This window comes from Melanaphis sacchari, unplaced genomic scaffold (assembly GCF_002803265.2).
Source record: "Melanaphis sacchari strain LSU unplaced genomic scaffold, SCAv2.0 Contig92_pilon_pilon, whole genome shotgun sequence".
Classification (NCBI taxonomy): domain Eukaryota; kingdom Metazoa; phylum Arthropoda; class Insecta; order Hemiptera; family Aphididae; genus Melanaphis; species Melanaphis sacchari.
Window position 1 is genome coordinate 641,359 of NW_020271656.1, and position 19,374 is coordinate 660,732.

The 19,374-nt window shown below is 33.4% G+C and overlaps 1 protein-coding gene across 1 annotated transcript in view; it reads left to right on the plus strand.

Moving 5' to 3' along the window:
• LOC112602941 overlaps positions 1-19,374 on the plus strand; it is a 127,193-nt gene that overhangs the window by 58,722 nt on the left and 49,097 nt on the right. Inside the window, 21 exon segments of the mRNA XM_025351312.1 lie at positions 1,063-1,206; positions 2,040-2,111; positions 2,221-2,304; positions 8,801-9,016; positions 9,501-9,683; positions 10,283-10,483; positions 10,599-10,769; positions 12,024-12,143; positions 12,286-12,666; positions 12,741-12,935; positions 13,002-13,244; positions 13,337-13,660; positions 13,771-14,103; positions 14,183-14,503; positions 14,577-14,903; positions 14,991-15,314; positions 15,658-15,990; positions 16,061-16,366; positions 16,431-16,754; positions 18,623-18,949; positions 19,017-19,340. Coding sequence (XP_025207097.1) covers positions 1,063-1,206; positions 2,040-2,111; positions 2,221-2,304; positions 8,801-9,016; positions 9,501-9,683; positions 10,283-10,483; positions 10,599-10,769; positions 12,024-12,143; positions 12,286-12,666; positions 12,741-12,935; positions 13,002-13,244; positions 13,337-13,660; positions 13,771-14,103; positions 14,183-14,503; positions 14,577-14,903; positions 14,991-15,314; positions 15,658-15,990; positions 16,061-16,366; positions 16,431-16,754; positions 18,623-18,949; positions 19,017-19,340 — 5,253 coding nt within the window.

A 19,374-nucleotide genomic window follows, 5' to 3' on the forward strand; every position in this document is an offset into this window, starting at 1 on the left:
ACGGTTGGTTAAGCCGCCGTGAAAGTAAAGTCGTTCCACCACATAATACATAATATAATATATATATACTTTTATTATTATTATTATTATTTTTATTATTGTAATGTCAGTGTGCGGCCTGCACAGGTTTAAATCCACACGCCGGCTATTTACATTTGCGAACAGCGGCGGCGGCGGCGTCGGCGGCGTCGGCGGCGAAGATCTTCGCGTTCGGCGAGCCACCGATCCCCACCGCCGTCGCCGCCGCCGCCGAACCGTTTATATCTTTCATATTTTAATTGACGTCTCTCCCCCTTTTGGCTTTTACCCGTTCCGCGGCAGTTTTCAGTCCGAGGCGCGCGATCGACATTTGATTGGCCGCTGTAATTTTTTTGTTTTATTTCAGCGCTCCGGAGGAATATGCATGTCACCCACCTACTATACAACTGTTGTTGTATACCTCTACGCTCTGCTGCAGTGCGCCGGGAACGTTCGCCGGAGACGATACGTCCTGTACACATTTCTTCTTAGCGCTCTCTGTTGCTTCACTATTTAAACCGCCGTTGCAGTTATTAAAAACTGTACCGCCGTAATCGCTTTCGATCACGTTTTCGCCCCGAACGCGTTACAGTCGGTAAAGTGTTTGATGTGGTAAAAATGATGTGTTTGACTCTGTTGTGTCATGGTATTACTTAAGCGATTATTGTTTTACTATGTACTTTTCGTGTCGCTGTTGAGTTCAAGAGTATCGGCTCGACGAAATGGTGATTGGTGTTATTGTTTTACTTTATTTTACACTTTATATTTTATAAGCTTGTTTCGGTGACGGTTAATAACTGCGCAGACCATTGTTATTGTACTTGCAAACATGACTCTAAGACTCGTACTTAGGATCATGTCGGCAACACTTTAACGTCTGACGCGCTAACACAAACGCTTATCAACCATTACGATAACAACATATCGTAGGTAAAGCCGGAAAATCGATCGAATGAAATCCGAACGAATTCGATCTATATCTGCGTTCCTTATACTGTTCTAAACTTAATTTTATAAACACGCAATGTCGTTTGGCGATTTCAGTGGTCGGATGCTCCGGGCACTATGAATGTCCGTCCGGACAAGCGTGCATTGCGAATCAATGCCAAAACCCGTGTCAACACAACAATCCATGTAATTCACAACAAGACTGTCAAGTACAAGACCATCAACCAGTTTGCTTGAAATGTAAGTGCCGCAATCGCTGTTGATATTATGCTAATTGCAGATAATTATATCACCGACTTTTCCCTTGACCTGTATATTTTAGTTAAATTTACGAAACATTTCTAATATATTTTATTATTATTATTACTCTGTTTGCTAAAATCAGACTACAAACATCATCAATACATCACCCACCCGTTATATAATATAGGTCATATTTCCAAGGTCAAACTGTCAATAAAATAATTTACATCACGAGATTTTTGAAATTATTGTTGTCACGTTTTTTTTTTCCTTTTTCATACTCTCTAATTTAATTTATTATAATACAATTATTTGGTTTTAATATTTATTTATATCAAGAACGGAATAACTGCTTAAATTATTTGATCAGCGTAGATACTGAATATTCTATGATTTCACAATCATTATATTATTATTTCGCGGGCGTAACGCTTAATAAACACAGCGAAATAACTCGGTTTATTTTTTTTGATGTTGGTCAGGATTGCCTTATACATTTGTGTTTTTGATTTTCTTCATACATCATAACATAATGTCATATTGAAATATTTGGGTACTTTTAACCACCAAATATCCATTCACTATTAATTCAATATATGCGGCGTGTTTAGCTTTGTACACTGCAGTATGTGCGGTATATACGTATATATACATATACCGCACATATAAGTATCATATATGATATATGTTTATATAATAAATAATGATATTATGACATTCGTAAAGTATACAGTATACACGGCATAGTCTTCCGCTTTAAATTGTATTTAATTTCTTTTTATTAACAGTGACTAAAACAACAATTTTAATGATTTAAATTATATTTATAGTATGCCAGTGCCAAAAGAACGATCACTGCCAAAACGGTTACGTGTGCGACGGATGCAACTGTATATTATCGAGTAAGATATTCTATTTATACAGAACTGTCAAACAATCTTTTCAAAATTATTTTTGAAAGATTTAAAAATGTTTACTCCATTTTAAATTTCGAACTTTTTTAACGCGTAGGTCAAGATCCTATTGCGATCCCGGGATGTGAGCATTGCCCGACCGGTGTACCATGTGATACGATAACTGGAGCTTGTGCTAAAGGTATGTGCGAGTATTTAACTCAAATGGGATAATATTTAGATAATAGATGTGTTGCTGTTTTTAAAACCTCCTCACTCCTTCCTTACATAATCACGACTTCAAGACATCCGACGAAGAATCAAGCATCGAAACATCATTTTGACGATACTTGCTTCTTTACTTTCTCTTTAATTGCTTAATCTTGTGTATAAAGTGTTTATATTTCCTTTAGTTCATTTATGTAAATAAATATTCGTAATTTCTATTATCATGTAAATATTATGTGAATATACGTGTCAGATAGCAGCACATCTCAATGTTATTTTTAATGAAAGTGAATACGTAAAATAAGCGTTTGTTTGTATTTCATACACTCAAAACTCGAAAGTAACATTATAAATGTCTCTGATATAATTGTAAAAAAGTTCAATGATAGATAGACTTGTGGGTATTTTTGGGGGGGAATGTGACGCAAAAGCACAGACTGCAGCATGGGGAATATTATATTGTACTACAGTTACATACATAAAATACAAAAATATACATAGGACTATATCGCATGCGTATTTAATAATTTAAATAAATTATTATACAGTAAGTAGAATTGTTTAGTTTTGAACACATTTATACATTATACGTAGGTACTTAATCGGTTGTCGAGTAGAAATAATTGTAGAATGGGTTGCATGAGTTATCGATATTCTTATTTTCTTTTAAATGCTTTACACATATCATATCAAACATACACGAGTAATGTAGTATATTATTATTATTATTTTTACTATACATAAACTATTATATCGAATCAATAAATCTCCGCTATGACGAGAAGATTTTATTTATTTTCGTATTGTTATACACTCATACAATTGTAGTATTATTATAGATATTAGTTATTTAATCGATTTCACCGTATACACGAAAGTTCGTGTACTTACTAAATAAATGTATTTCGCTCACTTACATTAATGATCATTATGAAGGTGCTCCTAACTTGTGTAGAATATAACTTTGTTTTTATCATACATTTATAGTTTATACATTATATCATAGTAAATGCTATCAATTTTATTAGTTATATAAATTTATGTATTTCATTATTTTTTATACCACTGATACCTGCAGTGATACTATACAAAATACACACACATATACATTACACCACACACACACGCATACATATTATTATCTACAATATTTGCTTGTTTATTTAACTATCATGTGCATGCAATGGTGACTAGAGCTTTATTAACAACGGAGAAACCTCCACAAGTCTGAATGAAATTAATAAAAATAATTTTTTTTTTTTTTTTTAATACTGCAAAAGCGCCTCTATGTTATAACAGAGAGAACAGACGCTTATGTAGTACCAGAACAAAATATTATTAACTTTCGTTTGTGTCAATTGCAATTTCGTAATTTTGACAAACAAATGAAATGTGACAATATTATTGTGTTTTTATGTAAAAAGCTTTCACTTTGAAGTCTACTTTTAATCTTTTAACCTATACTAACTGTTTTTGTTTTTAATGTGTGTTGTTCCCGCTTTTGTACAAAACACAGTAGACTCATTACCGCAATACACTGTTACAACCATCACAACTAACGATATACTAATATCTAGCCTTAGCACAGAAAACTCTAATGTATTGACCGAAATCACTACCACCCCTGAAATCGATACGACTGATAAAGCTGACCAATTTTTGACAACCGAAATTAATCAATTAACTATTAGCTCTTCGGTACCGACGAAAATGTTTAAAGGTGACGACTTAAATTTTAATAAAAATGATAAATCCGGTATAACAACGATTGAATCGATAACAGACTATAGCGTTACAATAACCGAGCCCTCAATAGCATTGTTTGATGAGTACACTACCAACAATGATTTAAGTTTATCGACTGAGCGACAAGAAGATGAAAATAAAATAAGTTTCACTAGTAGTACTTGGATCGATTCAGATGAAAAAACTACAACTGTGACTATGGCTAATATAAATGAAGAAAATGAAACAAATATTAATACATTTTATCGCGTGACATCAGAACCCAACTTTCAAATAAGCACTATTCCGGATTTAATAAACATCGTTGATAATGTTAGCGATTACACGACGCAAAATTCAATATTAAACGCAGACGAAATTACAAATACAATGGATAGCGTGACATCAAAACCAGACGTACAAATAAATACTATTCCTAATTTATTAAACAATAGTAGTGATAATTTTGTTGAAATTTCGACCCAATATTTTGTACCCAAAACTGCTGAAACAATATCACTGTTTGATGAAAATTTAGAAACGACCACTTTTAAGAATGACATCGAATCCACTTCTATGACTATTGCAAACAATACTCAGACATTAACGACCGAAAACACTATGGATTCGACTCAACTGAAGCAAGATTCATTTAAGACGACTATGTCCAGTCCTATAGAAAACGAAACAAAATATTTCAATAGCAATTATGACGATAATTTATCGTCAACCACTATCACATCAGATATTTCTACTAACCCGAACTTAGTAACAGAAAGTGCCCTAAAGTCACAGAATAAAATAATTATTGAAACAACCGAGTTTTCGGAAATTTTAACAGAAACAACTACAATCGATGTGTCTAATAAATTTTCATCAACTTTAACACCTGATGATTTGAAAATTGACATTATTGATAATTTGATAAATGATATTGACACGACTACTCAAAATGTGATTCAGGATTACGATTCAAATATGGTAGAAATTACAACGAAAAATACTAAAGAAAATTTTACAGAGCTCAATAATTATGATGATAATAATAATTTTAAAATTACTTCAACAATGTTCGATAGTGATAATATGCACACGAGTACTGACAAAAGTATATTATTTAATCAAAATGAATCTACAGAGAGTTCAACTAACTTAATTTTATCCAAAACCTCCGATAACACTTTAAACGTCGATACTGAACAAACAATTTTAGAAACTACATCAAATTTAAATTTTATACCTAGTACTGTTCAAAGTATGAGCGAAAATCATGAAGTTACAACGGAAAATTCGAACGAATCTATGAATTCTAGAACAATTTATTTCGACGAAGAAAATGAAATAAAAATTAATGAACAAAGTACAACAAAATCATATACAGAAATAAGTACTGAATATGCAAAAAACAACGTAGAGAATAATTTAACGGATAATCCTAACGTTGTAAAATTTAACACGCCAACAGTTCCCACTGAGTTAGATAACAATTTGCAAGTTAAAAACATTTCTTCATTTTTAGAAACTTCTACATCAAATGAACTTCCTGTGTCTATAAGTACAATAAACAATCAAGAAGGTACAACATTAATTACACCAAACGAATTTTTTGACTCTAAAAATAATGTCACGACTGATTTAAATACAAATGAAGGAACAACGACAAAGTCTCATATCATAACAACTACTTATAATTATTTAAATGAGGGTACTGATCGATATAATGAAAACGATCAAGTACTTACCACTAAAAGTTCAGAAAAAATCGTCGACATTTTTACTAAAAATACAACTGAAATTTTTTACGAAGAAAATGAACTTCTCTACACAACTACAAATCCTATTTCATCTTCAATGACAACAATTAAAAACATACAAATCGATACTGAAAAAATACCAGAAGACGAAACTACGACTATTTCCAAGAATATAAATGACATTGATACGACATCTATAAATGTAATAGACGAAGACATAAAAACAACGACAGTAGACGCGATCAATAAAAATAAAGAAAACAATTTTACACTTGTTAGTTTAATAGAAACGACTCTCCACCCGGTGACAATTAGTTCAAACGCAGAAATCATAACTTCAAATAATCAAATTGATGAGTACACAACCGTGAACGGTGTCGTGTCCAATAACTCAACCGAAGAAAACACTCGACGACCCATACCAACAGATGAAAATGAAGTGACGATCACCATGACGACATACAATCATCAAGTGACGAACGAACCCGTAGAGCACCCGTCTAATACGATTGATGCAGGCGACGACGAGGTGACGACTAGCGTGCCCGAAATTACTACTCAAACCGTAGAATCGTCGATAGTGCCCAGTTTGGCAAGTATAAACGACAGTAACGTGTCTCAAGACGTTAAAAAAAAATGGGAATTGTTGTTCGACGGTACAGGAAGTGTAAGTGTACCGCCCGTGAGCGAATCTTCGACCGCTGTGGAAACCCGACTTACGACAGTAATTAACGGTATGGAAGAAACCGTATTAAATACAGAACCCACCGAGGCAATTGTTTCGAAAGAAATTTTTACTGAAAACCGCCAAGTAACAAACGGTTCTGTAAACAACGACGTAGCTAATAGTATGGGATATGATTTAACAACGACCGTTCGTACACGTGGGAAAAATGAAAGCGTTATAACATCGACCGACGTCGCGGATAGAGATGATACAATCTCTGCAAACGAAATGTATACAATGGATAATGAGGTAACCACTGTATCAGATTTTGAAAGAAAAAACGAATCTATTGTTTCGACACAAATTCAAGGAGACCGGACCGATAACGTTTTAGCTGGCGGTGATCGAACAACAGAACAAATTATGACGTTCGGTTCAATAAATAATACGTTACTCGAAACGACCACTGCAAATACACCTACGGCAACGGACAGCGCGATATTTACATCTAAAGACGTGGAATTCAAACATGCCGATCGAGAAACGACCACGGTCACAATTATCACCATGGCGGATTGGATTAAAACTAAGAGTACCACTCCAAAAGAATCTTCTAATGAAATCGGTACAGAGAAAAGCGTAGAAAACAATTTATTTAACTCTCCGATAGATTTCAACGCACCCAAAAACAGTGATTTCGTTACGACAGATATTCCGCTGGAGCCGTTAGCGAAAACAGACGACCAAGACCAAGTCGAAACGTCTTCGATCATATCAGTGAGCGACGCTACCACGATGATAAATTTGTTTACGACTTCTATAGAAGTGCTCGTGTCGAACTTAAATACTGAAAACGATTCGACAGCTACTGCTGAGAGTACAGTTACTACTACTAATGCAGTTACAAGCGCGTTTACAGAAAATTACGAGACCACGACCATTGCGGGGTCAAAAAAAAGTGATTCCGGAAATACGCCCTCAAATCCATACGAAATTATGTATGACTTAACGACGATTCAAGACGGCGTGGACGTCACGACCGAGTCTAACCTAAACACCGATAGCCCCGCGCAAAAATTTACTGTTTTACCAACCGAAGATATTACGCTCACGTTTAGAACAGATACTCCTAACAACGCCAATTTTAATGACGAATCGACGTCCCGTTACACCGACCAAGACACGACGGACTTGAACGATAATAATAATTTGTTGACTACGACCGAATACACAATAACGTCTAAGACTATTGAAATCGAAGATGTGACTGTAATACCTGTAAACCACAACCTAACGAATATAAACAACAGCTACTCTGTACAACAACAAATAATAACCACAGCAACCAGAAAATGGTGTTGGAACGATACCGATTGTGATGCCGGCCACAAATGTTTGGCAGCCAAGTGTCTACCAACAGGTGAAAGCCGCGTAAATAACTGTCCGCCCGGAATCATCACATTACAGTGTCTTAAAGGTATAATTTACACTTAATACTAATACAAAAAAAAAAATCCGCTTTTATATTAATTTGTGTTTTAGCATGTTTTGTGTTTTAATTAGTATATATTATGTAGACTATATTGTAGGCATGGAATTCGCAATTTAAATGTGTCGTTACTTTTGTTATTTGTTTGTCATGTTGTCATATTTTTTAGAGAAGAATCGAACAGCAACGTTAATGTTATTTTTTTATGTACACGTACGATATTATTTTAATACCAGTCGGTCCGAAAATGAAATACATATCAGTCAGTGCTTTAGCGTTTACATAGGATCTGTGTATTCAATATAAAAAAATCATTAATTTAATAAGTGAAACGTATTTACGTTTCTAATGTCTGAGGAACTTAGGATTAGGTTACTTTCACAGAAATGATAGTAATCGAAGCATGACTTAATGAAATAGCCACTATAAAAGATACCATCAATTCACAGTTTAAACGATCATCAATTTAAATTAGATTTTCCAGTTTTTATTTAATTTTCTCGACGATCAAACGATTCGATCTTGACGATTGCCATATACATGCATATATTTTTACATAGGTACATATATGTATATATGTATGTATAATTTGAACACTTTTGGCGCTCATCTGCTTACGAATAATAATTTATATAATAAATTAAAAACTTAATCGTATAAAAATAAAACTAAACAACAAATTAATTTTAACTGGAATCTCTGAGTTAAATACTGATGTGTCATTTAATATCTAACTACGTAACTATAAGCGATGATTGTCAATAATAACGCATGTAATAATATAATAATGTAAATAACACTAATCTTGTACATATATATATATAATACCATACAGCACCAGGTACCGCGAAAAAGCCGCAAGTATGCGAATCCGACACGGAATGTCTGGACTCGGAAGCTTGCTACATGGGACAATGTGAGAATCTGTGTAGCTTCGCGACGGTATGCGCGACAAACGCCAAATGCCACGTGATAAAACACAGGCCCGTGTGTTCGTGTCCCCCAGGATACGAAGGAAACCCGGCTACAAAGTGTTATCGGCCAAAACTATGTAAGACTAATCACATCACTAATTTCATATAATACGTTACCTAAATATTAATGATTAACACGGTTTAACTACATAATAATAATAATGATAATATAATTAATAATTAATAATGTACAAAAACAAAAAAAAAAAAAAACACACGCACACACAAAAGACACGATCACCGTGAGAAAACGATTGTAATAATAATAACATAATATTGTAGATATATTTGTACAAATAAGGCCTACTCGGTTTCACGTAAATGAGTTGATATCATGTAATATAATATATATTGTTCACGTAGGTATAGCATTGTATCATATAAATGCGGGGTTATCATAAACATGTAAATACCTATACATAAATCTTTTTAATATATCCACTGCACGGTACCGCCCTTCTTGGGTACCGTCTAATTTTTTTATTTTTTTATTTTTAATGGTTTAAAATTCTTCGTCTTATCTATATTTTATTCTTATTTTTTACCACGCTCCAAATTTAGTAACCTGCAATACGAACAACGATTGTACGAACGGCGAAGTTTGCATCCAGCAAATTTGCCAAAACCAATGCACCGTTCACAACCCGTGCGCTCAAAATGCAGCGTGTATTAACACCGCTCATGGGGTCGATTGCAGCTGCGTAGAAGGATTTCAAGGCAACGGATTTGTAGGATGTCTACCAGGTTAGTTTCAATCAATCTTAGATGAAAATCAAACAATTTATTAGTCATTAATCTATTGTTACCATTGCAAATTTTAAATATGGGTAATTAAGCACTATTGTTGTCGATGGTACGAAGACTTAATGGTGCTTTATAACATCGTTAAAAATATTAAAAATTTATTAGAGATAAAACGTGGATAATACTAAAATAATATGTAACACGTATTTAGCAAAACCCAACAAGTTGTAATGAATAATGATCGATGTAAAAATTGTTATTTAACACAGACGATAGTATATTAATGTCTTGCGGAGAGCGGTCATTTTCACTTTTAAATTTTTTTTACTATAGTATCGATTGTGATTATAATTCATTAAAACGTTTTTTATTAACCAATATATGGTTTACAAATAATATACTTTATATCTACACACATGGGGTAGTATACGGTCTATACTATATTTTCTGACAGAAAAAATCTTCATAAAATAATCTACTGGACGGTACTTTAAAAGTTAAAATAGTTCTTATGAAAATTATTAATTATTGATAATATTCGTTGTGTTCAACGTTTTCGTAAGCACATAGTTTAACTAAATCATTTGAATATTTTATAGTTCGATCGTACAAACCCATTTGTCAATACAACGAAGACTGTCCGCCAGATAAATTATGTGATCGATTAAATCGCGTCTGCATAAATCCTTGTGCGGAAGACTCTTGCGGTGAAAATGCCGAGTGTTATCCTGTAAACCACGGTACAGAATGCAGATGTTTACAAGGCCATCAAGGAAATCCATACATATCTTGTGCATCAGGTATATTTACGATATATTTTTAATTAATTATTATACGCGCACTGCAGCTATATACCTAGTATTTACAAATCATATAAATATCCATAACAATATTTTTCTTTAAATATATGATTAGTCACCGGATGTCGGTCGAACAAAGAATGTTCAACTAATGAAGCGTGCATAAATGGAAAATGCTCTAATCCATGTCGATGTGGTCCAAATGCCGTATGCGATGTTGTGAACCATAAAGCAACATGCAAATGTCTTGCCGGCTACAACGGAAATCCATTATTAGGATGTCAAGGTAATTACTAATTACTAAATTTGATTATCTTTGTATCACAAATAGTACTTTGGTTTTTTTATTTAAATAACCCTTTGCCGACCAACGGGACTTTTGAGTACTCTGTACATTTTATCCATTTAAACATAGATAAAATAAATTGAGAACTATCTGACCATATAGACTTATAAGTCACACCATTTTGTAATCGATAACATTCCCGAAAATTTTCCGTGAAATCAATAGATGGCGTTTAATATATCACTTAATAAAATAATTATAGTTTAGCCCATAAAATAATCGGTTAATAAAATAATTATAGTTTGGGGCCCATAAAATAAATATCGATATTTATATAAATAGCCACAGCGCGAACCACTATAGACAAGTATTGGGTTTTATTATTGTTATTTTATCATTATAATCCCGAGAAACAGAATGTACTATTGAATAATATTATTAAGTATAAATATGTTTTTATTGACAATAATCGCAGCGGACTTTGAAGTCCCTATTGTCTACTGTGACATTTATATAGTTGACGAATATTTTCATATTCATTAGTAGGTACTCACTACTCAGTAGTCAGTCTCAGTAGTCACGCACTCGCGGGCTCAGCTTATTGTTTATAATATTTTATTCTTTTCGTTCTTGAGTATTGAGTCTGCTCGTTTGTTATTTAAATTTACTCGGTTATTTTTTAATTGTAAAATTAATAAATTTATTACATTAAATGATCAAGAGATCATAAGTTCATTTATGTGATAAATTATTAGTTATAAATTTATAATATTGAACATAGTAACCACTACATGTTCTAACTAGAATCTACAATGTTAAAAAAATGACCATTGATTTTTTGATACAGTAAGTACTTTTTTAAGTTTATATTGTTGTAAATTTTAAAAATTAATTTATTCTATTATTTTACATAGTCATTATATTTTTAATTAATTAATTAATTAAATTTAAATTAATTATTACTCATTTATCATTGGAAATAAGAAAATAGTAGTGCTGTAGTGGACCATAGGGACTTTTAATTATACCGCTTAAATGACCAATGGGACTTATTTGTCCCATTTCTCAAAAGTATATTAAAAAACCTCCCAATTTGAAATTATATAATTTTTAAATTCATCAAAAAAATTATAAATTATAATTTTGCAAAAAAAAAAAAATTAAATTTTTATCATCATTTATGGTTGGTCTACAAAGGGTTAATTTTATCCTCAATAATAAAAATAAATTGATATATTTTTAATGCAATTTTAGCACCTCAAAATCCCTGCGATCCAAATCCTTGTGGAATGCACGCCCTTTGCGAAATCGACAATGGAAATCCAATTTGCTACTGTCCGAAAGGAATGACAGGAAATCCATTTAAAAGTTGCAGTAAGTTGAAATTCAATATATATCATTAATACACAAATTAATTAATTTTAGTGTATAACCATAATTAAATAAATAAATCGCACCACATTTTAATACCCATAAACCTTGGTATTCTGTTTATAATTAATGTCTTTAATTTCAGTTCCTGAAGGTGACGAATGCTCACCAAATCCGTGTGGCCCCTATTCTGGATGTAGAGTAGTGCAAGGTTCTGCAGTTTGTTTCTGCTTATCTGAGTATGAAGGAGATCCTCCTATTACACCTTGCCGTTTACCAACCAATCCTTGTACACCATCTCCATGCGGACCTAACACTCAGTGCACATTGTTGGATAATGGATTTGCCAAATGCACATGTTTACCAGGCTATATCGAAAGTCCAAACACAATACGCGGATGTGTAGAGAAAAAGAATCCATGTGAACCAAATCCTTGTGGACAAAGCGCAGTATGTGATCCAAACAGGCAACCATCATGCTTTTGCCCGGAGCCATTAATTGGAAATCCATACAAGTTTTGTGGTGGTATGTATTATTGTACCACTAAATATATTCTTATCAAAAATTAAATTTGAAATTTTTTATAAAATTATTTTTAGAACCATTGAAAACATTATGTCAACCGGGACCTTGTGGAATAAATGCAGATTGTTATGTTACTGGAAGCAATGAACAGTGTTACTGTAAAAATGGCTATTCCGGAAACCCTTACGATGGCTGTGTTTTAATTCCAACAAGTCCTTGTGAACCAAACCCATGTGGAAAATATGCATATTGCAAAATTTCACCTGAAGGTATTGTACCAGTATTCTTACATTTACAATGTGTTGATTTATTAAATTTTTTTAACTATTAAATAGGAAAACCATTATGTTCCTGTCCGGATGGTATGGGTGGAAACCCATTAACAGGATGTAAAGGCCCAGAATGTTCAACTAACGATGAATGCCCATGGGATAAATCATGCTTAGGTTATAAATGCAATGATCCATGTCCAGGAGCGTGTGGAGTAGGAGCTTCATGCAAAGTTGAAAACCATCGCCCTGTATGTACATGTAATCGCGGACTAACTGGAAATCCATTATTCCGTTGTTATCAAATAAGTAAGTTTTTAAAATTACAATTGATAAAATAAAATAATAATATTGAATAATGAAATCTTATATAATAATGTTTACTTATTTATTAATTGAAGGTTCAGATCCAGCTCCAACTGGAAATCCGTGTTTACCCAACCCTTGTGGAATTAATACAGAATGTAAAATTCAAAATCGTAAACCTGTTTGTACTTGTTTACCCAATTTTGTTGGAGATCCTAAGACTGGATGTCAGCCAGAGTGTGTTTTAAATACTGACTGTAAGAATCATCAAGCTTGTATTGATTACCGTTGTCGAGATCCATGTGCATTTGGAAATATTTGTGGTCTTGGCGCCGTATGTCAATGCAAAGATCATACACCACTATGTTCTTGTAGAGAAGGTTTTGTCGGAGATCCATTCCTACAATGTTTACCAAAACGTAAGAATTAAATACATTAAATGCATTAAATATTCTTATAATGTTGAATAATGTGCATAATTACTTTTTATTGCCTTTTTTCAAATTGTACAATTATTTGAAATTTTTAGCTGACGACGAGCCATTTAAAAATATGACTCTTCCTTGTGCACCTTCACCATGTGATCCATATGCTTCTTGCAATGTCTATGGTGGTCAAATAGCTATGTGTGATCCCTGCTCTTCAGCCGAACAACAATGGAATCCACAATGTCATCCTCAGTGTTTATACAACTCTGATTGTCCATTTAATTTAGCTTGTGTGGGACAGAAATGTATTGATCCTTGTCCAGGGTCATGTGGTATTCAAGCTGAATGTACTGTTGTGTATCATAATCCAATTTGTTCATGTCAATCGGGGCTAGTAGGAAATCCGTACGAACATTGTACTACTCCAAAACAAAGTATGTCAAAATTACAATTAATTAATAATCATAAAGAGAGTCTATAAGCTATAATTTATTGATTTTTTTTTTTTTTAAGACGATGTAGCCAAGCCTCTTACATGTGATCAAGTGCAATGTGGAGCAAATGCTGTTTGCAAAAAATCAAATGGAATGACTATTTGTGTTTGCCGTCAACAGTATTACGGAAACCCATACTTATCATGCAGGCCCGAATGTGTTATAAATACAGATTGTGGTCAAACATTAGCTTGTATTAATAACAAATGCGTTAATCCTTGTTTGGGAGTATGTGGTGTTAATGCTCAATGCCAAGTAGTTAATCATTTTCCAGTATGTTTTTGCCAACAAGATTATTCAGGAGATCCTTTCGTTAGCTGTTATCAAGCTGCTAGACCAAGTAAATAATAATTGATGACTTACTGTTAATGAAAAAAAAAAACTTAATACAATTAACTTAATGTCATTTTCAGATTATCCACCAATAATGGGCCCTGCAGATAATGCTTGTGACCCATCTCCGTGTGGTTCCAATAGCCGCTGTCATATTTCGGAACAAGGATTTGCAACATGTTCATGCTTACCAGGATATCGTGGTTCTCCACCAGTATGCAAACCGGAATGTGTTGTAAGCGCGGAATGTCCTCAAACTCAAGCTTGCTTAAATCAAAAATGTGTTGACCCATGTCCTGGTACATGTGGTGTTGGAGCTAATTGTTATTCTATTTGCCATAATCCGATCTGTAGTTGTCCACCAGGACATGTCGGTGATCCATTCGTAAGCTGTCATTTACCTCTTGGTTCGTATTAAATTTTATATATTAATATTTTATTATTATTACAGTGGTTCTATTTATTTTATTTATATTATTATCCCTCTATCATAGGTGAAGAAACTCCTAAAATACCTGGAAATCCTTGCGAACCTACACCATGTGGTCCAAATTCAATTTGTGAAATTAAAAAGGGACATCCAGTTTGTTCATGTTCTCCAAATTATATTGGAAGTCCGCCATATTGTCGGCCAGAATGTATAATGAATCACGAATGTCCACACAACAAAGCATGCATTCAAGAAAAATGTCAAAACCCGTGCACAAAATCATGTGGTTTGAATGCTAAATGTGATGTTGTAAATCATACACCATTCTGTACTTGTGAATCAGGTTATGAAGGAGATGCATTTATTAGCTGCACTAAAATTCCACCAAGTAAGTCTAGTTTGAAATAAAATAGTTATAATTTAATTTATTACATTACATTTATTTATGAGATTTGTGAGTCTTATGTTTTAAAAACATAAGAAAAATTTAACTTATTTATTATTAGCTAGTTCTATTGTTTTGAATGCATAATAAATTTGTAAATTTTGATATTGAATATTTAAAAGTTTATATGTTTGTTCTGAATTTCTTTGTTTAGTTTTAATTAATAATTATAATATGATATAATTATTTATTTATAAATTTTATTTTAGTTTTTAGTTAAAATACTATATGATAACGTAAATACTTATGAAATATAAACTAATCATCATGTTTAATGTTATTTTAGCTGTGTTACCTGAAATTCCAAGAGATCCTTGTAATCCTTCGCCATGCGGTGAAAATACTCAATGTTTTAGTGAACACAATGGAGTTTCAAAATGTGTGTGCATACCACCTTATATCGGTAACCCTTACTCTGGAGGTTGTAGGCCAGAATGTTTGATGAACAGTGATTGTATGTCAAACTTGGCATGTTTGGCTAGCCATTGTCGAGATCCATGCCCAGGTGTATGCGGTATTAACGCTCAATGTAATGTTGTTAGTCATGTACCAGTTTGTACTTGTTTACCTGGATATGTCGGAGATCCATTCCAATCTTGTAGAAGAGAACCAATTACACGTAAGTGGATATATGTTAACAAAATATTTTTAATTAATTTAAACATGATTTAATTTTATACTGTTTGTAGCGCCTACTCCTCAAAACCCGTGTGAACCTTCACCTTGTGGTCCAAATAGTCAATGTCGTACTCAAGGTTATAATGCAGTTTGCTCATGTATACAAGGTTTTATTGGAACCCCTCCCTCTTGTCGTCCAGAATGCGTTGTAAGTGCTGAATGTCCAATAGACAAGGCATGTATAGCACAAAAGTGTTCAGATCCTTGCCCTGGAACATGTGGATTACACGCTCGGTGTAATGTCATTAATCACAATCCTATTTGCACTTGTCCACCGAAATTCGTTGGTGATCCATTTGTGAGGTGTATTCAAGAGGGTAAGTCTTGATAAAAAAAATAAAACATTAATAATACATGTTATTTATCATAACTATTCTACAGAACCTAAAACTCCTCCGATCGTCTACCAAGATCCTTGTTTCCCATCACCATGTGGTGCTAATTCTGAGTGTAGAGAACATGATAGTAGACCAGTTTGTTCATGTTTACCGGGCATGCTTGGAGCTCCTCCTAACTGTCGACCAGAATGCTTAATTCATGCTGACTGCCCTACTAGATTAGCATGTCTACAGAGTAAATGCCGAGATCCTTGTACTGGATCTTGTGGATTTAATTCTAGATGTACTGTAATCAATCATCAACCGGTGTGTTCATGTGAGCCGGGCTACCAAGGTGATCCATTTAATGGGTGCAATGCTGTCGCAGGTATGTTTGATTTTATAAAGCAAACTATTATTCTTATATTTTTATTAAAACTAAATAGTCGTAACAAAGATTTATTTATCAATCAAATAACATTTGTTATAAGTTGCCATTATTATTGTACTAACTTAGTATACCACTAATGGCTTATAGTTATTTAAGTGTTCAAACATAACTAAATACCATTAAAATTACTTAACAAAACAAACTACAACAGTTGGACTACTATACAGTTAAGGTTGTTATTATTATTATTATTATTAATAGCAAAACCAAAAGGAAAACCACGTCTGTCTTGTTATGGTTCTACATGTGGTCATAATGCGATATGTAAGAGCAATTTTAACAATGAAACTTGCGTTTGTAAGCATAATTATCTTGGGGACCCGTATATTGGATGCCGTCCTCGCTGTACACTCAGTGCAGATTGTCCGAAATTAGATGCTTGCATTAATTCTGAATGCATTGATCCATGTAAAAATGCATGTGGTCTGCGCGCTCGTTGTCGAGTAGTCAACCATAACCCAATTTGCTTTTGTCCAAATGACATGACTGGCAATCCACTAACAATATGCAACAAGATATCAAATTGTAAGCATGCTTTCTTCCAACCTATAGTCATTAAAACTAATTTCATTTTCATAAATGTTTTCTTAATATTCTATTTAAACAATAGTATTGAAATATAGTGTTTTTCTAAAAAATTTCTGGATAATTATATTAGAAAAATTTTTATTTATACATATGCGATTGTATACAAATGTATATGTTATAAATATTTTTATTTTTTTATTTAACTAAACATACTTTTGACCTTTATGAGAGACATCTAATTAGAAAACATTTATGAGAATATCTTACTATTACTACTATTTACTAATAATAAACTAATAATCAAATTATAGCTCCTAAAATTCCTCATAAGCCAAATTCGCTTTGCATGCCAAATAAATGTGGACCATTTAGTAACTGCTCAATAATCAAAAATCGTGTTGTGTGTGTATGTCAATATGGTTATATTGGGACACCGCCTAATTGCAAACCAGATTGTGTAATTAGCTCGGAGTGTGCACCAAATAAAGCATGTGTTAATCAACGGTGCACAGACCCTTGTTCAGGTTTATGTGCACCTAATTCTCTTTGTCAAGTAATTAATCATAAAGCTATATGCATCTGTAAACCGGGATTTAGTGGTGATCCTACAAAACGGTGTCTCAAAACAGAAAGTAAGCACCGAATCCTAAAGATATTTCTTGAATAACCCATATTTACTATTAACACCAAAAAATGCATGTATAATCTAGAATGCCCAGACGATAATGCTAACCCATGTGATAAGAATCCGTGTGGACCTTATTCGGTCTGCCGTTCTTATGACAAACAACCTGTGTGTTCCTGCCAAGCTGGGTACATAGGTTTACCACCAAATTGTCGACCGGAATGTACTTTAAATGCTGATTGTAGTCGCACACAAGTGTGCATTAATAACCACTGTATTAACCCATGCCCTGGTAGCTGTGCACCTCAAGCATTATGCAGTGTGGTCAATCACAAACCTTTATGCATGTGCCCAGAAGGATTTACTGGAGATCCCTTTAAACAATGTTCACTGCCATGTAAGACTAAAATCCATGATTTAATTATGTTAGATTTCCTAATTATATTACGGTAGTAGATTTCAATGTAACATAGCTCTTTTAACGTTTAATTAAACATAGACAAGACACAGCTTTTCATACAGGTAAGTTTGTGCACGTTTCATATTCTATATATTATTTGCTTTGGTATTTGGATTTTCACATGCAGCTTTTATGAATGTATTCGCGTGTTGTATTGCATTAGAATGTAGAGTATTTGAAATCGTTTTTTAGCTATCGATTATACGCCTGTTACTCCTTGCAACCCTTCACCATGTGGAGCAAACGCTGTATGTAAAGAATCAAATGGTGCTGGTTCTTGTTCATGTATCCCAGAATATTTTGGCGATCCGTACTCCGGATGTCGTCCAGAATGTGTAAACAATCTCGATTGTGCGTGGAATAAAGCATGCATCAATTACAAATGTATAGATCCTTGTATTGGTGCTTGTGGTTTATATGCTGAGTGTAAGGTCAGCAACCATGCTCCAACTTGCTATTGTTTGCCAGGGTACACTGGAAGTGCTTTATTATCATGTCACAAAATTGAGTTTGATCCAAGTAAGAGTTGTATATATTGCTATTGCTTTTTTTCTGTAGATTCTATTATACTTATTTTATTACATAGCATGTGAAGTTGACTTGGTTATTACAAAAAACCCTTGCATGAAATCACCTTGTGGGCAATATAGTCAATGCCGAGCTGTAAATGGCCATGCAGTATGCTCTTGTTTACCTGGTTACTTTGGAAATCCTCCAAATTGTCATCCAGAATGTATAACTAGTTCAGATTGTCCACAAGACAAATCGTGTGTAAACCAAATCTGTTCAGACCCATGTCCAGGCACATGTGGTTACAACGCACAATGCCGAGTTGTAAATCATAGTCCAATATGTAGTTGCTACTCGGGTTATTACGGTGATCCATTTGTTCGTTGTGCTATTATTGAAAGTAAGAATGCCGTAGTTATGCTTTTAGTTGCTTT